This window comes from Bidens hawaiensis, unplaced genomic scaffold, assembly GCF_021521415.1.
Source record: "Bidens hawaiensis isolate Kalapana, Puna unplaced genomic scaffold, B.hawaiensis_p1.1 tig00011949_1, whole genome shotgun sequence".
Lineage (NCBI taxonomy): Eukaryota > Viridiplantae > Streptophyta > Magnoliopsida > Asterales > Asteraceae > Bidens > Bidens hawaiensis.
This window is the reverse complement of record NW_027491957.1, coordinates 607,438-631,874: the sequence shown is the minus strand read 5'-3', so window position 1 is coordinate 631,874 and position 24,437 is coordinate 607,438. Positions and strand designations below refer to the sequence as shown.

The following is a 24,437-nucleotide window of genomic DNA, read 5'->3' as shown; positions in this document are numbered from 1 at the left end:
TAATTTTTTCTCGATTTTACTAAATTTGTCAATTTCTTTTTTTTTTTTGCAATTTCAAGCTATTTAAAAATAAAAAAACTACGTCAACTGCTATTCAGGTAAAATATTTATGATTAGAATAAAAAGGAAACTTTATTAACCAAATTAAAACAAAAAATTTTATAAGTGACCTGATTTAAAAAATTTCCAAACTTGATTACTGTTTTATAAAGTAATTTCTACAATAAATGCAAAAAAAATGAATTTTTTTATTTTACGTGACAAATATTTACTATGGAATAAAGTCATATACTTTACTCACGTTGGTGCCCCCATCATCTCTTATAGTGGTTATAGTTTACAATAACTCGACGATTAATTGACTAGATACGTCTAGCAAACAATTTGGTGAGAATCCATTTGCGGGAAGTTTTATTACACATTAAAAAATTGTCCTAAACATTACAAACAATCCTTTATTTAAAGACTATTCTACTAGCCTATACATTAAAGTCAGTCAAAATAGATATAACTAGAGAAATAAATTAAATAAAATATTATAACCGAAATAGGTATTTCAGTTAATACAACCAGTAATCTTTTGAACTAATTAATAACTCCAACAATAAATACAAACTAAATTATTTTATGCCCGGAAAATTCAAATTCGCTCATTGTATCCTTACTAATTCGTCATCACTACTACGTTAGGAGTTCGAAACATGTCGTCTCCTCGCTACGTTAGCTTAAATTTTATTGAAAAGTATAACTATAAATTTCTTAGAAAAGAACCTTCAATTTTTCACTCGCTTTGGATCACAAAAATCATGCCGACCCTGTTTAAATTTTACATATTCCATCCAGTATATATCTTTTAAATTAAGTATATTCTTTTTTTAACAGCAAAGACCCGGACACCCGGAACCCACCCTGCCAAATAGATCACTCTTTCGTCCGATAAACAAAACGTAACAAACCTGACTCACTCACTCAAGAGGAAACCTACAATTGGAGAATCCCCTAGCACAACCCTAAACAAAATACTATATAGAGTCTGAAACTCACGATTTCCTATAAAGAATGTCTTTAGACTATCATTTACAACAAAAAAATACAACCATTGATAAAGCTCGTAATCTACTTTTTAATATACATCTATACATGCATCTTGTTAATTTAAACCATCAACCTCGAAAATAGAAGAGAGACGCTTTATCACAAGAATTTCCCTTGAGAAAGAGCTACTAATAACTTGGTTTAATAACCTTATCTTAGAAATACAAAGAAAATAACATTCTAATTGCATTATAGTTTAGTTTCATTGTTTCCTTTTTATCTTGTTTAATTCAACCTCGTATGTTCACACATTCACGTCAACATCCGCAACTCTACTACCACTAACCTCCACGCATGTGTCTTCTTGATACCGACAAACAATCTGATACATATAATCATAGTAAGTTAAATAGCAGCCAAGTAAAATTCCATTTTATGTTTTTCAGTATTGAAGATTCACCAAAGCTTCCCCTTCAATCCTAATAGTCAAACTTTCATGTTTGACTATTCTCACTGTTGGATTTACTCTTTAGACAAAACATCATCCATATACTTTAAATTTCTTCCTAACCACTCTGATTCTCATATTTGTAAAAGAACCACACATTCCCCACATATTAAAAACTCCAACACACACACGCGCGCACACAAATGAACATGGCCTTCATTTGTTTTTCCACATCTCCAAGAAAACCAACAAGAAGACGTCACATTTTCGGTAGCCGAAGCCGTAAAAATGCCACAAACGCGTATTCAGATTGTGGGCTTGACAAGTTTGAGGCACTTGTGGCTGATCTTGACGAGAAAAGACACAAGATTTTGGCACAAAAAGGGTGTGAAGATGTCTCCTTGGTTAAGTTCATTTACAGATCAAGCTCCAATGAAATCGAACCTATTGTGATCAAGTTACTAGATCATAGAAAACACCATAACACAAGTTTGTTACATACTCCAAAAGTGGATCATTTAATGAAGCTTTCTACTATTAAACAGAATAATGATGGTAACGAAGCCAAAGAAGATAACACGGCACCATTGGTTAATGATCCTAGGAAAAAGATTAGGTCCGATCAATGCAAAAGAAAGATCGGGGAGTGGCGGAAGTCTTGTTATTATTTTGCTTTGTTTGTGATCATGATATTGGTGTTATTGATGTTTTCTGGACGATCTTTGGTGATATTATGTACTTCTATTGGTTGGTATTTGGTTCCCAACGTTAAAGAGATATTACATACTTCAAAGAAGTCTAATAATATCACGAAGAAAGCTTAGTTGCATAAGTCAAGACGGACCGATAATAAGCAATAAACAGCTTAACACCACAATGGAAGCTTCTGATCGAACTTTGATGTAATCAGATTGAACAATCTATGATTTTGGTGACCACAGAAATAACTAACATAACGTTGTTTCGGTTTGTTTATTGTTTTAAGTGGTTTTGCTCGTATGTTTGTTGTTTTGTAGATTTTTATTCTTTGTGGAGATGTCTATGTAGCATTGTTGTGTATGTTTTCTTTTTTGGTTCTTTTGTTTGTTTTGTTTTGGTAGCATTAGGCACGTTGAGTAGAACTCAAAGTTCGATCGCTTGGTACCTTAATCTTGTTTATATCGTTAATGTAAGTGGCGACAATTTATATGAGGCATGTTGAGATAAAAGACGTATCTTCTTGTCATTAAGCGATTCTTTATCTTAGTCTTAATTTAATATAGGGTTAGGTACGTAATTAGGTGTATTAAAAGCCAACTATATGTATATTTTTATTTTGTTTCAGATTCAAACTTAAATACTTAATTCTCTATATATAGTTATTCTCTACGCTCTCTAAAGGGTAAAGTTTTAAGAGTTATGTGTCCCGTATGAACTTTAAGCATGTTGCTTCAGCCAATTACACAAATTTAGGGAATAAGTTTATCTCATCTAATTATTATATACACATCATATGTAATTAAGACTATTCTAATAGCTTGTAACTCGAATCTCACTCGAAACCGGACTGGCTCAGGTGCAAACGAACCGAGCCGAGCTTGGTTTGCTTTGGTTTGTAAACGAGTTATGCTCGAGCTACCCCTAGCTCAGCTCATTAGCTCACTTGTCAACTCAATGTAGTGTACTTCATTACTAAATCCAACCGTATAACACCAGCTTCCTTCAGGGGAGTTACTACTGAAGATCATTTTAAATCAACTTTTTGCCAACCATGCCTATTCAAACCAATAGTGGTACCCCTTGGAAAACCTCAAGGTTCAATGATGCTTGAAATCGTAATAATGTTATACAAGTGTATATTTCACGCCCCCGAACTCGTAATAATATTTATTTATTTTATATTTCATTTGATTTTGAGTGAATCCAATTATACTAAAGTAACATTGATGAAACTAAATTTTATCAATAAAAACAAAACTAGTTATATCATAATTTATTTAAATTTTAAGTTCAAAAATGAATATGCTAATGAAGTTCACTGAAAACCCAAAAATATGGACCATGTTCACAATATTGACCCATAAGTATGTTATCGTGATATAGTATCTCAATGTCTTGGGATACTATGCTACTGTTAATGGTGTTAAAAACGGTTCTGGAACATACACTAGTTTTAAACCCGAACCTGATGTGATTGTAAAAATGGTTTTTAGTCAATTCTACAGACATTTGGTTCCAGTCCCACATATCGGCTTGTGTTCGGTTCCACATTTTTCTTCTAGAAACCCGTTTGGAACCAGGTTATGAATAGCCGCTTTTTAGAACTGGCTTGGAATTGTTTTTATTGTTGGGATGAGATCTGGCCATTATATAGCTGCTATACAACCATTTTGGTGATTTTACATTTTTCTTGGGTTCTTTACTTCTTTTTAATTATCACCCTTTTGCCTATTGCGTATTGCTATTAGATGCTTTGCTCAATCACAACCCTCAAAACCATTTTTAACCCTAAACTAAGCAGATATTGAACTCGCTTGAAATGAATCTTCAAACCAACATATATGATCATCATTGCCCAGGATTATCGTTTGTGGTCATCATTTGTAACTGAGAAATCATCAAGTGATCATGTTTCATGGTATGATAAAAGACATCCAAAATATTAAATACTTAAAGACACTATTTATAAATGAGGATTTTGCGCCATTTAAAAAAATTGTAGTGGTTTAGTTAGATGTCACAAATCAAGGACAAAGTTACAAATAACATGCTCCAAAAGCTTCCACCTAATTGCAAACCAATCCCAACTTAATCAACTCTAGTTTCCATCAGTTGATTCAACTAAATTTTTAAGAGAAAACTCTAACACAAAAACAAATAATATATGTTTAGTATAACTAAAATAATGAGAAACAGAATATCCGCTCCATAATCTAGCTTGTATATATTAATATTTCATTCATTATTTCGTTTTCTTATATGTTGATCAGTAAACTTGACACGTATCAAGTGATAAACTTGTATGTATAGTATCCTATTGAAATGAAAAAATAATAATTTATATATAGTAATAGACAACCGACCTCCAAAAACTTCCAAGTTCCAACACCCCATAAAAACTTTCTAGTTCCGCCACTTATTATTCTCGGTCCTCACATGTTGACCTACAATTACAAGGACTGAAGCTGAAACAATACAAAAGATAAAGGTTACTAGAAAACAACTTAAATAGTTTGATCTGGGTGTTTTATTATATTGTGTATGTATGACCGGTCAAAATTGAGACGACAAAGAGAAGAGAAGAGAAGAATCAGAAGAAGATGGGTTGCTTCGATTGCTTGGGCGGAGGGTTAGCCAAACAGGAGCGATTGGAAGAAGAACAAAGAGCTTCTCAAGAAGCTCGTGCGAAAGCCGCTGAAGCCGCAGAAAAAAGGTTATTATTATTATTATTTCTCATTTTCATTTGATATGTTTGTTATTAGGAACTTCCGATCAGTCTTTGTTATTTTACCTAACTTGTTTGTTATCATCGCTTGCAATTTTATTATTTTTTACTGTTTCTAGTTCTAGGGCTATTTTTACAGTAGGTTATTTAATTGATTGATGATCCTATAAAATTTATATAAACTAAAACCTTTGTTAGGAATCTGTGAGTGAGTCGGTTCGGTTAAGTTGGTTAATTCGGTTACGGTTAACTGAAACCGAAACAAAACCTTAATTTTTGGTTAAGCTGTTATTGCTTAACTGAACATCGGTCAATTGTTCAGTTCGGTTAGGTTAAGTTGGTTAATTCGATTATAGTTTGTTAATTCGGTTATGGATTAACTGAAGGATCAATATGACATTTGATTTCTATGTTTGATGACTAAATTTGCAGGCAAGAACAATTTGCACAATCGGCTGCAGGTAGAGCTGCACGTGCTCAGATGCAAGCGGCTGCAAAACAGGCTTCGCATACTAACAAAGGCGAACCGACTCTTAAGGTATAATTTATTTTCACAATTTTTTGTAAGTCGTTCGGTGTTTTCTTTATTTTAGTTTTAGCATCTGATGAGCTTATTGTTTTGTCGGTGCAGTGGCAGATGGGATGATTGTTGTCTTGGCGTTTATAAGCACAACGCTCGCCATCAAGGCATCAAGTACATTTGTAAGTAGTATTCGACTGTTTGTATTTAATAAGAGATTGTTGCTGTTGTTTTAATGGAATTTGTTTATTGTAACATCAGTTTTGAAGTTGCCTGTTTTGGAACGATGTAATTTGATAACGGATTGTTGTATATTATCTGGGAATAATAACAGGTTGGTAATTTATAATACATCAAAAAGGTGACCACCACATTTGATTATCTTGCATCAAACCGGGCACTGTGCATCATGGTTAGACGGTTCTGACCATGATGTTTTCATTATTGTTTCTTTGGTTGAAATTATACTTGAAATATAATCTGGTTGTAGGACTTACTAGAGAAGTAGGATCAAGTTTAAGGACTTTTAGGGAGAAGGTATAGCATTGGTTAGAAATGTACCTTAGGGGCTTATGCTTACCTTATTTTTATCTCGTGTCACTCTGATGATTTTTTCATATCCTCATACTTCTCTAAGTTTTCTGTTTTGTATTTATTTATTTAACTTAACTCAATTTATTTATTTACTTTTTAGTAAATGTTATATTATTTTTACTATTATCACTATCTTTGTTTGTCTATCTATTATTACTAATACTATTTATTTATATATTTTTCTCTCAACTATTTAGATTTGAACTCTGTGTTACCTTTATGTATGGTTTTGGAGTTTGGGGTCTCTTTGGAAGAAAACTCAGATAGAGGAACAATTTGTCTACTTCCTACCATTACCAGACCCTGCTAAATAGCCTTGTTGTTAGTGGAATTTTTTTTATGGGTTTGGTTGTTTTTGTTGGATATAATATGATTTTGTTGATATTGAAATTGAGAAGGCAATAAGTGTTTTTTTTAAATATTGAGCTTCAAATAACAAGCCCAGAAGTTGCCAACTTGATAAATAAAAAACTTTATTTTGTATAACCAAAGAGATGTTGGTACAAAAGAAATTATGTAAATATTGATTAACAGAATTCCTTTGACCCGTCACATGCTTTACTAACACAGAATCGGGCATCAGATTAATATAGGCTAAATCTGGCCAAAAATCTCTTTCCGGTTCTCTCTATTGCCTACGAAATAGGCTAACCATAAAAATAGAATTTATAAGCTGAAACTACTACGTTGAATAAGTTTGAGGCCTTGGGGGGGGGGGGGGGGGGGGGGGGAGGAATAGTTAACCCTAGACGTGCACAAAAAAACCGGTTCCAGTTTCTACCCGATGGACCTCATACCCGGTTTGGGTATTTTTGTACCCGAAATTCATACCCGGTTCCACCAATTGTATTTTCCAATCGGTTCCTACCCGGTTCCAAATTGTACCCGGTCCGGTTCCTACCCGAAATAACCGGTTCCGTATGGTTTTTTTTAAAAAGGTCAACTGCAGGTCAAACTAGCCGTTGGAACCGGTTCCAACGGTAATATAGCCTTTGGAACCGGTTTTTGAGAGAATTATAGCCGTTGTAACCGGTTCCAACGGCTATATTACCGTTGGAACCGGTTTTTGAGACAAAAAAGAGCCGTTGTAACCGGTTCCAACGGTAATATAGCCGTTGGAACCGGTTCTTGATGCCCAAAACCTATATATAAGTTGTTTTCCACCACTTGTTTCACCACCAAACTCAAAAACAAACTAAAATACTTCTCCTTTAGCAAACCGACCATCCAACTCAATATTATTATGGCACCCATCAAAAAAACTAACAAGAAGGCTAAGAAGAATGTTTTTATTGAACCCGTTCGTGCTATAGATGACCCACAAGTTGTTGCGGTGATCACCCATAACCGCAACCAAGACATATGGAAGAATTGGGATTTGGTTGTCAATCTCGATGGTGATCAAAAGGCTCGTTGCAAACTATGGGGAACACAATTAAAGCACGATTCCAACTCGACTTTGAGAAAGCACATCGAGAAGCCATATTGCAAGGCCTTGAAAGGCATTGGCGGAACCGATCAAGTTGACTTGGGTAAGGATGGTATACTATTTCGTTACACATTAATCAAGTTCAAGATAGAATGGCAAAGTTCGTTATTCAGCGAGGTTTGCCATTTAACCACTTTGACGACCCGGATTTGACGTCGTTGATTCGAGAAACTCTACAACCGCGATACACACATGTAAGTCGTACTACCTTAAGACGTCATTGTATCAAGTTGTGGGAGTGTGCTAAAAAAGAGTTAATCGAGTTTATTCATTCTTTACAAGCGATGGTTAGTTTAACTACCGATTTTGGTCGGCACCACACGGGTTGCCCTAATGATACATATGTGTCACCGCTCATTGGGTTGATCCGGTGACATGACAATTGATGAAACGCATCATCGCTTTTGAAAATTTCCCGTTCCCACATACCGCCGAAAAATTGTTTGAATTGCTTAATGAAGTTATAACGACTTACAACTTGAGAAATAAAATATTTTTGATTTCGTTTGACAACACATCAAACAATACTAAGGCGGCAGAAAAATTTATCATTAAATATTCACCACCTTGTTACGGGGATTTTTTTCATGTTCGATGTGTTGCACATATCATCAACTTGGTTGTTCAAAAATGTCTCGACAATGAAAACATTTGTGACGATTTAAAAATTTTTAGACTTATGTTACAAGATGTCTTCAAAAGTGGTAAAAGATGTAACATCCCGAAATTTACAAGAATAAATAATTAATATATTATTTATTTAAGACGGAAAAGTTTACTTGAGTTTATAGAAAAATAGTAAAATAATAAAGATGGAAGGATATGTAGGCTAATTAGATGTAATTAATTATGGACCAAAAAGGAAAGATGGCCTAAGGTCCATGAGCTTAAGGGAGTATAAATACCCGTTAAAACCATAATCCTTTTCATTTTTATACATCTCTGCACCATAGCTTACACCATCAAAACACACACTTAACCCAATTCCTGTTTTTGAGAAAACCACCCACCAAGACAGAAAGATTCCCGGAGATCTAGCCGTCGGATCGGTCTCAAATTTTAACCGAGTGTTTATGGTATATAAATGAAGATTCCCACCGATTAGATCTTCGATCATAGGTCGAGAAGTACGTCTTTTATTAGCAAAACCGTAGCAGCTCAACATGAAGATTTCCGGCCACTGTTTCACTATTCCAGCTACTGTAGCAGCCGTTTCCGGCGAAGTTGAGCTGATGGGTTTGTAGATCGGGACGAGACGGTTCCGTGGCCGCTTGAATCACTCAAATCGGAGTTCGTTTGATATGGTTTTGGGCCTCTCGAGTGATATTAGACAAAAACTTCAAATGTACGTTTTTGTTAAAAAGGTTTACTTTTCATGACCGAATTTATATGAAAATTGGTAGGATGATAGATCGGGTCTAGATAAATCGTAAAGTTGCAAACTTGAAGATTAAAATAGACTTAACGAACTCATGGTTATGAACGGCTCGTTTAAAATAGACCCTAGATCTAGTTTTAAACGTTTTAAGCTTAAAGATCCAAACTTTATGCGTTTTCGGGCCGAGTCTTATCCGAAAATGACCATGGAAATGTTCACGGGAATTATTAACATCGTATCAAAGGATTTCACGTTAAAACTGAGATGTTTATGGGTTCAAAACCAAACCCGAAACTGCTACTGTACAACTTCGCCTGCAAGCAAGTTCGCCTACTGATCAACTTCGCAGTATAAGTTCGCTACTGTAGATAAGTTCACTTAAATGATAAGTTCGCTTAAAAGATAAATTCGCTTAGATAATAAGTTCGCTTAATGTTAAGTTCGTTTAATGTTAAGTTCGCTTAACACTAAGTTCGCTTAATACTAAGTTCGCTTAAAACTAAGTTAAAGTAATCTGATACGATAGGACGAGTTTTGATACGTATAACTTATATATAGTTAGTCGATCTCAGTTAAAGAAGGGGATAACGATTAACGGTGAACGCAACAGAATCCATGTGAGTTTCTAGCCCCATTTTCTTGTTATGTTTTCGGGGCTGTGTGCATACTCGATGTGATAGTTAATGCACTTACCTTAAATGGTAAGTGTATGCCATGTATGATTTATGTGATAGATATTATGTTATGATTGTGAATGAAAGCTTGTCAATACGTGAACGATCTCCGGATATTGCACGTGTTGACAAGGGAGGTATGTACATTGTGAATGAAAGCTTGTTAATACGTGAACGATCTTCGGATATTGTACGTGTTGACAAGGGAGGTATGTACATGAAAGGTGAATGTGTATGATATAAATATATGTACGATATATGAGTATGTAATAATGAATAAAGAAAGTATATGTATGAGTATGTAAAGATAGTATGAACGAAGAAGAAGAAGAAAGAGGGATCAGACCCTAATAATATCTGAGATAGAGAAGACGGGATCAGACCCGTAATAATATCTGAGATAGAGAAGTAAAAAGGGATCAGACCCTAATAATATCTGAGATAGACAAGAAAGGGATCAGACCCTAATAATATCTGAGATAGACAAAGGAAAGAGGGATCAGACCCTAATAATATCTGAGATAGAAAAGGAAGGGATCAGACCCTAATAATATCTGAGATAGAAAATGTATAAAAGTAATAAAGTATGTATGTATGTATGTATGAAATAAAAGTAAATTGGTAGAGTAATTATTATGTATCTTCGGATGCATGATTGAAGGTAAGTGAATGTATTGTTTGATGTATGATTAACTAGAACTCACTCAGCGTAGCTGACTTTTAGTATGCACGCAGGTGAGTAGGATGAGACAGCTGGCTTGAGTGGGGACACATGGCAGAAGAATAAGAGTCTGGCATCTGAAGACTTATGATGTTTTAATTTTAATGCTTTAATGTTGAATGACAAAGGATGTTTTGAGACAAGTTATGAATTATGTAATGTTTTATGAAAGTTTTATATTTCGCGTAAAGTTTTAATTAACTCTAATATTTAGAACTGTGTTTATGAGTAAATCCAACGTCCAATGTGAGGCACCGGTAACGGGGCTTTACAAAAGAAGACATCTTGAATATAAGAACTATTGCAAGTCGGTTGAAAGAAAGTATTTGGGGCCGAATTGGGACATTCCAACCCGTTGGAACTCAACTTGTCATATGCTCAAGTGTGATTTCGCCCAACGCCAAACTCTACAAAGTTTTCATAACAATCTTGTTGACGTACGCGAGGCCGATATGCTTCCGGAAAGTGTTTGGGTCAATGTCGGTTTTTTGTTGGAGTATCTTGACGTGTTCAAAAACTCAACAACAATGTTATCGGGAGTCTATTACCCTACTAGTTGTTGGGTTTTGCAAAAATTATACTACATGTCTTGTACTTTTAAAAAGTTTGAGGAGAAGAACAAACTCTTCAAGAATATTGTTGTGGCGATGAATGAAAAGTTTTTAAAATATTTTGAAAACATACCGTCGGTCTTTACTTGTGTCGCCGCTTTAAACCCCTATTGGAATGTTCATGGGGTTGAGACAACGATCGAGGAAATATTCGACAACATGGGTATGCACGAGATCGACCCGAAGTTGTCGACGGAAGCGAAGGAAAAGTTCAACAAAAACCTTCAAGACCTTTATGACCATTATTTTCAAATGTATGGTCCAAGCACGAGATCGTCTTTTTTGAAAAAAACAACAACTAGTAGGCCGTGCAAGGACCCACTTATAAACTTATTGAATGTGGTTCGTGAATCGGCATCTAAGAGGCAAAGAGGAAACACACCAACTAGCGAACTTGGTCGATATAGTGGAGCAAACTATGTTGAGGGCGCAACGGTCGACGAAATTCGCAATATTAATTTGTTGGCTTGGTGGAAAGGAAAACAAAACGAATTTCCTATTCTATCCGCCATGGCTCGTGATTTGCTTGCCGTACAAGCCTCAACGGTTGCTTCCGAATCGGTTTTTTCTCTTAGTGGGAGAGTATTATTAATGCGAAGAACAAAATTAACTCCCGGTCGCTAGAGGTTTGCATTTGCCTAAAGGACCATTTGTATGTGGTGGATCGTGTACAACACAAGGCGAACTTTGAAGACGAAATACCAATAGAGCGTCCTATTCATGATGAGGAGGCGGAGGACGGGTTTTCTTCCGATAATGAAGACGAGGTGAACACGAGAATGAAGACGAGGGTGAAGACGAAGAAGAGTTGTAATTTTTATTTGTTTTAGTAAAATTATTTGTAACAAGTTCAACTAATATTTAGTTTTGATTTGTTTAATAACTACTTTTGTTTTGTTTATTACTAGTACCGGTTTATTTCTTATTAGTCATGATTAATTTTTTGTTACTTTTTTAATAGCGACGAACATTTTATTTATTTAAACAATAACTATTACAAACATTATTAAAACATAAACGATACTAAACATAACAACTTAAACTAAAAAACAACGTCCGTCGTGTTAATCCGGCGTTCTTCAACGATTAAGCGTTGTCAACGGCGGTAGATGCTTGAGTTGTAGAGCTGGACGACTTCCCCACTTCCGCTTTCTTGGCATCCAAACTTCTTTTCTCACGACAATACTTGTTCGTATGTTTTCGTAATGTCGAGTTCGACCCCGCTTTAAGAAACTTCGAGCAATACTTGCACAGAGCCATCTCTTGTGCGTTGTTTATGACACACAAATAGTAATGAACCCAAACATCGGGGCATCGTGTTGTTTCGATCACCATAACAACGTCATCATTAGTTGTCATTTCTTCTCGGTTTAACCTTAATTGTGATTTAGAGTGTGTTTTATACTTTTGAAAGTGGTTTAACTTGATAACACACAATACATTACTATTTATAGTATGTTGGTAAGGTTTATATAGTAAAAAACCGGTTCCAACGATCAAAAAAGGCTATATAGCCGTTGGAACCGGTTCCTAACGGCTATATTATTTGAATTTCAAAAAAAACCGGCGGAACCGGTTTTTACGTAATACCCGGTTCCGGTTCCTACCCTACCCGGTTCCTAAAAGTTGCCATTTCATGTGATCGGTTTGGGTCCGGAACTGAACCGGTTCCAGACTGGAACCGGTCCCATTATCTACCCGGTGTAAAAAAACTCGGTTCCGAACCAGTTCGGGTTTTTAACAATACCCGATTTATGCACGTCTAGTTAACCCAATATTGGTATGTTTCTCTGACATCAAACTTGTTTAAAACATATATAGACGTAAAAGTGTTTTAAAAAGTAACTTTTAACTCTTTAAACGGGTTTTAAATTGACTTTTTTACTCTTTAAACAGGTTTAAATTTGATAACGTGACATTTCAAGCATTTCAAAATCTTCATGCACTCTTTCTTTTAAATATACAAGATAATATTCATTTGTATTTATAGCAGTTAAATAGTTGAATTAATGAAGTGACGTTCCACGTCAATAAAAGAGTCTATGTGGCATTCACGCTAATAAAAAAGTTATATACATGACCTCCACATAGACAGAGTCTATGTGACATTAAAGTTAACAAGAAGCTAAATACATAGACTCCACATAGATAATGATAATGTTATTTAACGGTGTCAAACTCAACTTAAATGGATTGTTTTTGGTCAAGGTAGATAGACTTTAAAAGTAAAATGGGTTAGGATAGATCATAAAAATTCTTCAAGTGGGTCAGGATGTGTTGAAAATATACAAGTGAGTTTTATTTATATGTTAAAATGGGTCAAAATAAAATATCCAAGTTATCCAAAATTTATCTAATTCAAAATACCAAAACTATCACGTGCGAAACAAAACTCATCCGAAACCCAAACAACGATCAAAACGAAACAAAAACCCCAAACCGATTAAAACGAAACAAAAATACAAAAGCGAAACTGAACCGAAATAGAAAAACGACCAAAACAAAACAAAAAAATGGAATGAAACCGAAAAACTGACCAAAACGAAACAAAAAAAGCGAAATGCAATCGAAAAGTTAACCAAAACTAAACAAAAATACCGAATCGACCAAACCGAAACAAAACTGAATCGAAATATAAAAACGACCAAAATGAAACAAAAAACCGATATGAAACCAAAAATTTGACCAAAACGAAACAAAAAAAAGCGAAATACAACTGAAAAGCTGGAAAAAAAAACAAAAACACCGACCCGATCAAAACGAAATTGAATTGAAATAGAAGAACGACCAAACTGAAACAAAAAAATCGATATAAAACCGAAAAGCTGACCAAAACGAAACAAAAAAGCCAAAACGAAACTGATCCGAAATAGACGACCAAAATGAAACAAAAAAAAGCGAAATGCAACTGAAAAGCTGACCAAAACAAAACAAAAACACTGAACCGACCAAAACGAAACAAAAAAACCGAAACAAAACTTAACCGAAATAGAAAAACGACCGAAACGAAACAAAAAAACTGAATTGAAACTGAAAAACTGACCAAAAGGAAACATTAAAAAACTAAATGCAATTTAAAAACCTGACCAAAACGAATCAAAAACACTGAACCGACCAAAACGAAACAAAAAAACTGAAACGAAACTGAACCAAAATAGAAAAACGACCAAAACGATACAAAAAAACCTATATGACACCGAAAAACTGACCAAAACGAAAAAAAACGAAATGCAATCAAAAACCTTACCAAAACGAAACAAAAAAACTGAAACGTACCCAACCAAAATAAAACAAAATGAATCGAAACGAAACAAAAGGAACGATATGAAACCGAAAAACTGACTAAAACAAAACAACAATGAAACCGAAAAAACCGAGCAGATACTGAAACCGACCGAAATGAAAAAACGAACCGACAAAAAAAACCCGAAAAACTCGAACCTAAACCGGTACATAACGTTTTTTTTAATGAACGAGAATGATGTTGGAAACATTTTAGTTATTTTACATTTTGTGTTTTTATTTATATTTTGAGTTATTAGTTTTTTAATAGTTTTTTTGAATATTTTTTGAGGGGTTTTTAAAACCCTTTTTATGTCAACATTTACTTTGGTTAAGATGGGTTAGCTTTACCCATCTTGTCCCATATCCATCCTGACCTCATATCCATCCTGACCTATACTCATCCTGACTCATCACCCAAATCCAACCCAATCCACTCACATTGCCACCTCTAATTGAGTTTTTGGAAAAACTGGATGTACAACTTGCCAAATTTGGGTGGAATTGTTGAATTAAGGATGCTAAAATTTTTAGGCTTCTATTGTTGGGTTGTAGAGGTGCATTCTTGGTTTGAGCCCGGTTTAAAGGAAGACAAGAAGATAACTCGTGGCCTTAATCAGGTACGGTCACTCACCTTAATTTTTTTTATTGTTATTTGTATGTGAAAATCCTGATCATTTTCATTAAAATTAGTGTTAAGTCCTGATGTCGCTCCCAAGAAATTAATTCTTAGGTCCGCCACCGATCTTAACGGAGATTGAAGACAACGGAGGCTTCCTGACCAAACCCTTATTTTCTTTTATTTGAGCCCGTCTACTTATTTTGTTTCTAAGTCAGAAGCCTTGTATCTATTTCTGTATATTCATATACTCTACTAATATACTCTATTTCAAATTCTTCATCACAATTCACAATGATGAAAGATAAAATAAATTCTTGGTTGTAGTCCAATTCCAATGAATTAGTGTATGTTTGGGATTGCTTCTTAAAAATGTTTTTTGTTTTTTAGAGAGGTAAAATGTTCAAAATGCCCCTCCAAAAGCATCTAAAAGTACCAATTAACTTTTAGGTGCTTTTGGAGGGGCATTTTGAACATTTTACCTCTCCAAAAAGCAAAAAACATTTTTAAGAAGAAATCCCAAACACCCTTTTAGATCAGATTTGACCGAATCACAGAAAACTACTTATTTATTAAAAAAAATATTAATACAAAATATTATCAAGGGTTTGGATCAAATACAAATGAAATTAGCATGCTAAACATGAGAATTATAGATTAATTACATAATTATTCTACTTGTATATATAATTACTCTACTTGATTTTCACGTTTAGCACGTTAATTTCATTTATACGTTAACATTTCCCATATTATCAATGCACTTTCAAAGACCGGATAATATTGACTTAAATATAAAATATTAACCGTCTGCCCACAAACATATAGATTTGTCGGGCATCTTTAGAGGTTCAACCGTGTTTTTTTATTTAATTTTTATTTAGAAAACATATAAATAAACATTGAAATTTGTTAAAGGCCCGTGTTAAACAACGACCTTAACCTAAACTATGTATTCTAGAGTGATGTTACTAACTCTAGTTTAATTTTTTAATTTTTTAATTTTTATCTTCTTGGGTCAAGGTTTCTTTTATATACATGAAATCAAACTCTCTCTCACTAAAATGGAAACAATAATGCTTTTCCCAAACCATGACGACAAATTATAATGTGTTTGTTTGTGGTCAATTGGGATTGTAGAGGGTTTACTAGGGCGGTCACTTTTACCTGAAACCCAATCCAAGAAAACACGTATTTGAACCCGAATTAACCCGACCTGAAAAACCTGAACCCGAGAAATGATTAACTCGAACCCGAACCGAAGTAATCTGGATTGGTTCTCGGGTTTGATTTATAAGTTTCGGCCCAATCTGAATACACTTTAGTTTTGAAATTTAATATACTTTTAGATATAATAGGCTTAGTCTTTGCCACTACGATTATTATAATATGGTCCTAATCGATTGTTTATTGTTAATTTATGTTTTCCGTTTATTACTAATAGCAATCGTAATCGAACAACCAAATCACGCCCGATTGAAGGCGCTTATGGTTCAAGTTAGTTTTACTCTTCTTTTGGATTGTTTTTATCAAGAACACCCCTTGGTTTATTATTTGTTTATTTGGTTACGAGCAAATAATAATATGTTGTTTTAATTTTGAGATTGTAGTTTTTAAATTTTTTTTTGTTTTTTGTTTTGTTTTCTAAGATTGTTGACACCTGATTAACCCAACCCGAAAAAACCCGGACCCGAAAAACTCATGAGAGATTCGGGTTGGGTTTCGAGTCAAGATTTAAAACTTTGAAACCCAAAGAACCCCGCCCGAAAAACCTGAAATCGAAAAAACGAACCCGAAGAATGCCCCTAGGGTTGACATGGTCCACCTCTGGTGAGTTTTGTTTGGTTTATTTGTGTTTGCAAAGAAACTATAACGTTTTTTTTACTTTTAAAAGTTCCAGACAAGGCCATCATCGAGTTACAGCTAACATTGTGAATTCAATCGTGGATTATCTTGACCACATCTAGTAAATTACAAAGTATTTGATAACTGTAAAGAAATATCTATTTTTGACGTATCTTAGACAATTTCTTTACTCTAACGTCATCATCAATCCCCAACTTTTGAAATGTATTGCTATGTCATCAATTTCTTGTTGTTTGAAAGCAATAAACGATTGTAGAGGATTGACCATGTTTTGATTTACCATTTTTTTTAGAATAGCAAATTTCTTTTCCACCTAAAATCCCTTTTATCTTGTATATTTACAAGGATGTAAACGATAACCTCCATTTTGAAAGTTGATTTGCTGCTTATTATTTCAAATTGTAAAATCCATATTTCAATTTTTAGTTGGTTTAGTTTTATCTTTACCATCACAGAGATTATTAGCAACTTATAAAAGTCATAAAGCAAATAAGACAAAACAATATACCATAAGAAACATAATTAATTTTACAATTTAAGGTTTTGATCGAAAAGTATTGAATTAAACTAAAGAAACATGACGACAATTAATGTAAAATGTTACAACTACATCATTCTTGGTCAAAAGTTCCAGACAAGGACATCAACAAGTTACAACTAACGTTGTGAATTCAATCGTGGATGATCTTGATCGCATCTAGTAAATTACAAAGTATTTGATAACTATGAAGAGATGTCTATTTTTGACGCATCTTGACAATTTCTTTACTCAACGTCATCGTTATTCCACAACTTTTGGAATGTATTGTTATGTCATCAGTTTCTTATTGTTTGATTGAAGCAAATTACAATGTATATATTTTTCGCCTTTTTAAAAACTAAGATAACAAAATTAGAATGAAGTTGAAATTGTCCTCAAATTATCGAAGCTTCTATAGTGTTTTTCAATATGGTGTAGTGGTAGCAAGCCTATGTTTTTCAATGAATACCCAGATTCGATCCCCACAAACAACACTTAGGAGAGGGTATAAGTGGCTTAATAAAGGAAGGTCGGGATTTTTGCGATCCCTGGTTCGAATCTGATTATGTTTGGGTTTTACCACTAGTGAGCATTAATGCATGTGAGTTTTCCCCAAACTTAAAATAACTTGAAAACACTTAAAAACTTTGTATAACTATTTTAGGCTAGCTGACGGTGACCTTTACCTTAGGTAATCTCATACGGGACATGTGGACAATTCGTTGTTTAAAAAAAGAAAGCTTCTATACACGCGTTTCAAAGAGTCACACGGTTTGCACGTGATAAGACGAGTACGGCTCCTCTATATCACCAATCATATTTAGCATCCGTACAGGGTGTCCTGCCCCCTAAATATTATTATTATCCCATCGGAGTTACAACTTCCGGCAGCATATTCCGGTAATGGTGACGGAGACTGAACTCCTCCAAACGAACTACTCATACTTCGAACGTAATCTCACACTCACCACCACAACCGATGATTCCACTGCCTTCAGCGATTGCAACAGCGACCGATCAGGCGAATTCACCACGACGTCGTTGGACAACCGCCGCGTACTCCTCTCACGCGCCACCGACGACCTAATCAAAAACCTAGTCACCGGACTCAAATCCACGATCAATTACAAGCGGCAATGGAGATACGGTTACTAGCAAAGAACAATCCCGATAACCGATTGAAGATCGCTAAAGCCGGTGCAATCCAGCCGTTGATTTCGTTAATCTCGTCGTCGGATTTACAGCTTCAAGAGTACGGAGTCACAGCGGTTTTGAACTTATCTCTATGCGATGAAAACAAAGAGGAGTTATGTTGTTTAAATGTAATCAAACCGTTGGTTAACGCGTTGATGATTGGAACATCAACGGCTAAAGAGAACGCCGCGTGTGCGATTCTGAGATTATCTCAATCTGACGAAAACAAATTGTCAATCGGACGGTTAAGAGTGATTCCATTACTTGTGAACCTTTTAGAAACCGGAAGTACACGTGGCAAAAAGGATGCGTGTACCGCGTTGTATTCGTTGTGTTCGGTTAATGAGAATAAGATTAGAGCTGTGGAGTCAGGGGTTATGAAGGTGTTGGTTGAGTTGATGGCGGATTTTGGGATGAATATGGTGGATAAGGCGGCGTTTGTGATGAGTGTTTTGGTGGAGTTGGTGGAGGCAAAGGTGGCGGTGGTGGAGGAAGGTGGGATTCCGGTGTTGGTGGAGATTGTGGAGGTGGGAACGCAATGGCAGAAGGAGATTGCGGTGGTGATATTGTTGCGGTTGTGTGATGAGAGTGTGGCGTACCGGAGTATGGTGGTTCGTGAAGGAGCGATCCCGCCTCTTGTGGCATTGTCAGAGTCTGGTACTAGTCGTGCTAAACAAAAGGTAACTGATTTACTTAAAATATCTTAGATTGGGAGATCTTGGATTCAAGTCTTTCAGACGACAAAAACAAATTTGTCGTTTTTAAAAAAAAAATTACTAATTTACTTAACTCTCTACTTTTTTATATTTATAGCAATTTGTATTAATTGTTTTCTATATAAAATTACCAAAAGAATTGTTTAAAACTTAATAATGAAAACCACATTATAGATCATGCATAGTGTATGGAAACAAAAACTTAAACAAATACATAATTTTATTTTATTTTATTTAACTTTACAAGGATTTATGTTTAATTGTTTATGTGGTTTCAAAGTATTATGTTTAATTGTTTATGAAAGTCGTTACTCATTATGTACCAAACGCCACCTTTGTATACCACTCAACCTTAAGTTTTAAGTAATATATAATAATACTTTTGTATAAAGTAAGTATGATATTCTAGAAACATGTAAATATGTTGGATTAAATTAATGAAAGCAAAGCTATATTTTAGTGTGGGTGGTTTTGTCGTATTAAAAAGAATGATTTGTATGGTGGACAGGGGGAGACGCTGATTGAGCTTCTACGGCGACCAAGATCCGGCAACGCCGTTCACAGCGAGGATTCGTCAGATTAGCATCATCCACTTGCCCACACCAAAATTAAATAACAAACAAATTAATAAACAATAGTTACAGTTATGGGAATAAAACAATAGGCTGGGATGTATACCTGTGATTTGTGTTTTTAGTTTTCTTTTTTAATGTTACATTTTTTTTATGTTTATATATATGCATAGTATTTTCCAACGTCAAAAAATTTCTATTGTACGTTGATTTGTGGTTATAAAGTAGTAACATAATTTCAATCCAGTTTTAGGTCTCTATCATGATAGAAAAGACACTTCACACTTGTATTTATTATAAGAAAATTATAACTATTCATGAATAAGCAAACACTAAATCCTAAATGGTCTTGATACCGACTTCCACATGAAAAAACCTAAATGCACCAACCAAAACGTTGTCAATCTTGTCGGAGGAAAACAAATCTATTTGTGACCATCCTTAGCGTGTGAATAGGTGTATATATATGCAATCACCAAAAATAACTATATAAGAGAGAACATTTAAAGAGTGAATGACCTGATTTGCATGATATTACAAGTATATATACTAAGTATTGTTACAAGTCATTGTTAAGCAGAAATGGTTTAAGGCCTTCTTCCCTAACTAATGTTTCTTAAGTAAGATTGTGGCTCAGTGCAAGTCAATCTAGCAATGGCGCGTCGTGTAATTTATAGAGTTTCACATGTTCTTGTTATATTTCAATAAACCCATGTGTTATTAACCTTGTAATAAACTCATCATAAGTCTTATCTATTAATTATTGCTTCTAACTATTTAATCTTTTTTTCAATGATTTTTACAAAATTAAATATGTGATCATGTATGCCAAGGAGCGAAGTAAAGAGAAAAAGAAAAAAAAAATAATAATCAATTAATTATATCGATAATATCAAGATTGACACATGCCCGTTGATAATCATGTTAGAAACAAGTCACAATAGCATGTTCAAGAGTATAGTAGTATACCAAACATGGTGCTTAACAGCTTAATTGCTTAAACAATGTCTTAAAATGCATTTGATTAACTAAAAGTTCGCGTGTCAGTTAAGTTATGTGATTATTACTAATGTTTCCTCAGGTCCACCGAACATCAGAGGGTGATCGAAATTTATAGCCGAGGAGATCAAGAGAAGTTTCCTTAAGGAACTGAACAACTTGTAACTTGTAACTGTTAAACTAAGAAACGAATTCTTTCCAACTTTAATCAATCGTGTATTTGGAATGTAGAGGACTAGAGGCTAGATCGATAAAGGCCTAGATGGACTTCAAGGAGACATCTCAAGACAAGCCCGCATCCAAACATAGCCCACTCATTAGATTAAGAGCCCAACATGCAACATAAACAAAAATACAAAATCACAAAAACTTCGACATAATAACTGTAAGCATACTTATCCTAAAATAATGTCACAAATGACTACATGTTTAATGAGATATAAGCTTGAAATTCTTAAATTAACAAACATAAACAAACTTTGTGATTAAATAAATGAAGATTCGTATTGACTAATTCATAACGACTAAACGTCTAAACTTGTATGGTGAAAGGTGTTGATGCATTAAGATTAGGGTTATAATCCTAAGTGGTTCAAAATAATGTCCGATTGTCCTAAACTATCATGTGGATGTCACTTGACGCACTACAACATAACATAGGCGAAATAATATCACTGTTTCCAATATTGATCGGAAGCAAAGGTCTTGAATCTATTCTGGAATCGTTTGCTGAGGTGGATGAGGATGTTCAGCCAAAAAGAATATCAAGAACCAGTGAAACACTCCTGTCTCTCCAGTCATCCTCTATCCTTGAAATCTTAAATAAAGTAATTTAGAGCCGGCAAAATGAGGTGGTTTGGAAAATGGGTCAACTGAGAGTCTGTTGTATGAACTGATTCAACGGAAACATGGCGTTTCTTTCGATACCTAGAACGGTTATACTCCAGAAACCTGGGTTTGATGAACATTAAAGGTTGTGGTGTCAAAAAGTGCTACACAATCAGGTACCTAAAGATGATTTGTATAAGAAATTTATGGGTTTAAATGGTGATTTTCTAGAGATTCGTTCGTGCATCGACACTAAAAAGTTCAGATTGGTGTATCTTGTTCTTATAGTATTACAAACATACTTAAGTCACCTTATAATGTTGTGTTTGTAGTACATTAATGTTCAACAAGCAAGCTGGTCAAGCATCAACACTGGCTCGAGCAGGCTTGGCTTGTTATCTCAATCTACGCTAGAAGCTGGGCATGCATCCAACTAGCCAGTTTATGGCTCAGTGAGTTGACACTCTTTTTTTATTTTAATGATCTTATAGATTCTTATTTAAACTTTGAATAACAATTTAAAGACAGACAATCTCAAATAAAACAAGTCACAAACACGAAAACTCGGTTAGAGCCACGAGCTAACTGAGTCAACTCAATGAGCATGCATCATCCATGTGAAAAAGAGATTAGAATGGTTGCACCTTTGTCCAATAATCTAATCTTTCTTTTAACTTTGTCTATACTCAAATATCTTGCTAACTTGTAAGCACTACCACTGACCTATGCATAAAGATTACAAATTAACATATACTGGCTTTATATAATCATAAGCCTAAACCATTTTATTTAAGGTTCACAAAGCCAATAACACCAAGAACGCTCATCGATCAAATGTTAAATCACAAAGAGTACAAATGTGAGTATTGGTTGCAAAAAACAAACCCATTTTTGAACCAATTAAAGCTTGTAGAAAACAATAAGAACAAATTCAACTCACGAGCACATACAGCGGCTTGTCTCCTAATCGCTCCCGACCCTAAAACCAGTAAGATGATGCAAACTAATACCATTTCATAGTCACAAAATACAAACCAAAAATCCAACCACAAGTATGAGAACATATATTAATAATATTATTTTAAGTTAATCAAAAGCTATACCTTCAATTCAGGCAACTCAATAACGCAAGCACACTCGACTACTTTGACTCCAACCCGCTCTGAAATCAGAAGGACGAGACTTTGTAGATTATATAAAAATAAGGATAATGATAACAAATAAAAACAAATATTACCGAGTAAATTGATTGCAGCACACAAGGTTCCTCCGGTTGCGATTAAATCATCTATTACAAGAGCCCGTTCACCTTCTTGTACAGCTCCAACATGCATCTCGATTTTATCTGTTCCATACTCCAAGGAGTACTCTTCTGATATAACAGCTCCTGTAATAACACAAATTATCAACAGTCAACACCTTATTAAAAAAACCCGTATCTTCATTTCTACATGTGCATAACTCTGCAAACTACAGAAGATCAAAAAATCTGTATCTGTATGAGCTTCATGATTTGACACATATTATTCAACTATGCACAATTACACACACAAAGACACTACAATACACAAAGAAATAAAGACTTGAAGTTAATGTACCAGGTAACTTGTTTGGTTTTCGCATAGGAACAAAATTTTGCACCAATGGCCAACGCAATCGGAGGACCGAAAATGAATCCTCTTGCTTCAACACCTGCATTATTATAACTATAATCAGCTCATATCATATTCATACAAATAGAGAAGGAAAACAGTGTAAATGCCAATTTCAAATTTGAAGCAGATAGGGCTGTTCAAAGAGTTCGCGGCTCATCCGAAAAAAGCTCGATTTTAAAAGAGCCGGCTCGGCCCGTTTAGATTAAACTCAAATTCTGAATGTCTATATATAGCTATCGCATACCAAAAAAATAAAAAATAGAAATAATACATAAATTATATATTATGCCACTCAATCTTTAAACATTATAAAAAAAAAGAACAAAAATAAAACATATAACGTTAAAATTATATCTTTGTCTTGTCATTTATATATCAAAATCTGTAAAAATAAAAGTTAAATAAACAACAAACAAAAAAAATATAGGAGCTCGGCTCTAGGTTTAAACGAGCCTAGCTCGAGCTTGATTTTTCAGCTCATTTAAGTTCGAGCTCGAGCACACCCTGGCTCGGCTCGATTACAGCCCTAAAAGCAGGTAAGGTTAAATCTGAAACAAAATAAAGCTTCTCTGTAACTTTTTACAACAAATATGTACAGATGAAAACATATAAACGCTAACTAGCAAGATGAAGATACATATATTATTATTACCAGCAACAACGGAGATGTCTTTATCTCTATACCTCTCAACGAACAGATCGATGGTGTCCTTAAACGCCACTGGATCAAGCAACAAAGTCGTTATATCCTGAAACAATATCCCTACACAAACACACAATTCAAACTCTTATTAGTTAATAATATCTTTGAAACATATAATAAAGAAGTTGTAAGTGTTTTGTGTACCTGGTTTAGGGAAGTCTGGAATGACGCGAATGGCGGATGTGATACGTGAGATGCGGTCGTCTTTGGCGACGCCATCACGGTGGCCGTCGGAAGTAGGAGCCGCCATAGGAGACAAGTGGTAGTGGCGGCTGCCGGAGATGGAGGGTTTTGTTTTTAGCAAGTGGGTTTTTAGTGGATTGACGATATTGCCACTGTATTATTATTTAGACAAAATGACAAAACTCGTCCTTTATGTTTGTACGGTTTTTCAATGGTCGTCCTTTGGCAAACTTAATGACATAAATCATCCTTTATGTTCAAAAAACGTTGCACGGTTCGTCCTTTTCACTAACGAGGGTTAATTTTTTTCGTTAAATCCAGTTATGTGCACCTTATGTGAGGGCAATTTAGTCTTTTTACCCCCTTAGGGTGATTTGTGTATTGACTTAAAATTTTAGACTTTAAA

At 34.6% G+C, this 24,437-nt stretch overlaps 3 protein-coding genes and 1 pseudogene across 4 annotated transcripts; 3 read left to right on the top strand and 1 right to left on the bottom strand.

Annotated features, from left to right (window-relative positions):
* Positions 1–1,692: 1,692 nt before the first annotated feature.
* Positions 1,693–2,307, top strand: LOC143539587 (uncharacterized). Its single transcript, XM_077032865.1, has one exon. The coding sequence runs from the start codon at positions 1,693–1,695 to the stop codon at positions 2,305–2,307; it is 615 nt and encodes a 204-aa protein (XP_076888980.1).
* A 2,448-nt stretch (positions 2,308–4,755) lies between these two features.
* Positions 4,756–5,727, top strand: LOC143539577 (uncharacterized). Its single transcript, XM_077032857.1, has 3 exons — positions 4,756–4,895; positions 5,340–5,445; positions 5,539–5,727. Exons 1-3 carry the CDS (start codon positions 4,783–4,785, stop codon positions 5,551–5,553), a joined length of 234 nt encoding a protein of 77 aa, XP_076888972.1. The 5' UTR covers positions 4,756–4,782; the 3' UTR covers positions 5,554–5,727.
* Positions 5,728–18,298: 12,571 nt separating this feature from the next.
* Positions 18,299–19,910, top strand: LOC143539576 (uncharacterized). Its single transcript, XM_077032856.1, has 2 exons — positions 18,299–19,055; positions 19,600–19,910. The coding sequence occupies exons 1-2, from the start codon at positions 18,318–18,320 to the stop codon at positions 19,672–19,674; spliced, it is 813 nt and encodes a 270-aa protein (XP_076888971.1). The 5' UTR covers positions 18,299–18,317; the 3' UTR covers positions 19,675–19,910.
* Positions 19,911–22,298: 2,388 nt separating this feature from the next.
* Positions 22,299–24,185, bottom strand: LOC143539575 (adenine phosphoribosyltransferase 1-like; annotated as a pseudogene). The gene is made up of 6 exons (XR_013136466.1): positions 23,993–24,185; positions 23,798–23,908; positions 23,089–23,182; positions 22,728–22,877; positions 22,594–22,652; positions 22,299–22,469 (listed from the first exon to the last, which is right to left on the bottom strand). The product of XR_013136466.1 is annotated as an adenine phosphoribosyltransferase 1-like (transcript).
* Between the last annotated feature and the right edge of the window lie 252 nt (positions 24,186–24,437).

Coding starts and splice junctions, on each gene's coding strand:
- LOC143539587 (XM_077032865.1), top strand. CDS start 1,693: ATGGCCTTCATTTGTTTTTCCACATCTCCAAGAAAACCAACAAGAAGA.
- LOC143539577 (XM_077032857.1), top strand. CDS start 4,783: ATGGGTTGCTTCGATTGCTTGGGCGGAGGGTTAGCCAAACAGGAGCGA. Junction 4,896..5,339: donor GCTGAAGCCGCAGAAAAAAG/GTTATTATTATT, acceptor CTAAATTTGCAG/GCAAGAACAATTTGCACAAT.
- LOC143539576 (XM_077032856.1), top strand. CDS start 18,318: ATGGAGATACGGTTACTAGCAAAGAACAATCCCGATAACCGATTGAAG. Junction 19,056..19,599: donor CTAGTCGTGCTAAACAAAAG/GTAACTGATTTA, acceptor TATGGTGGACAG/GGGGAGACGCTGATTGAGCT.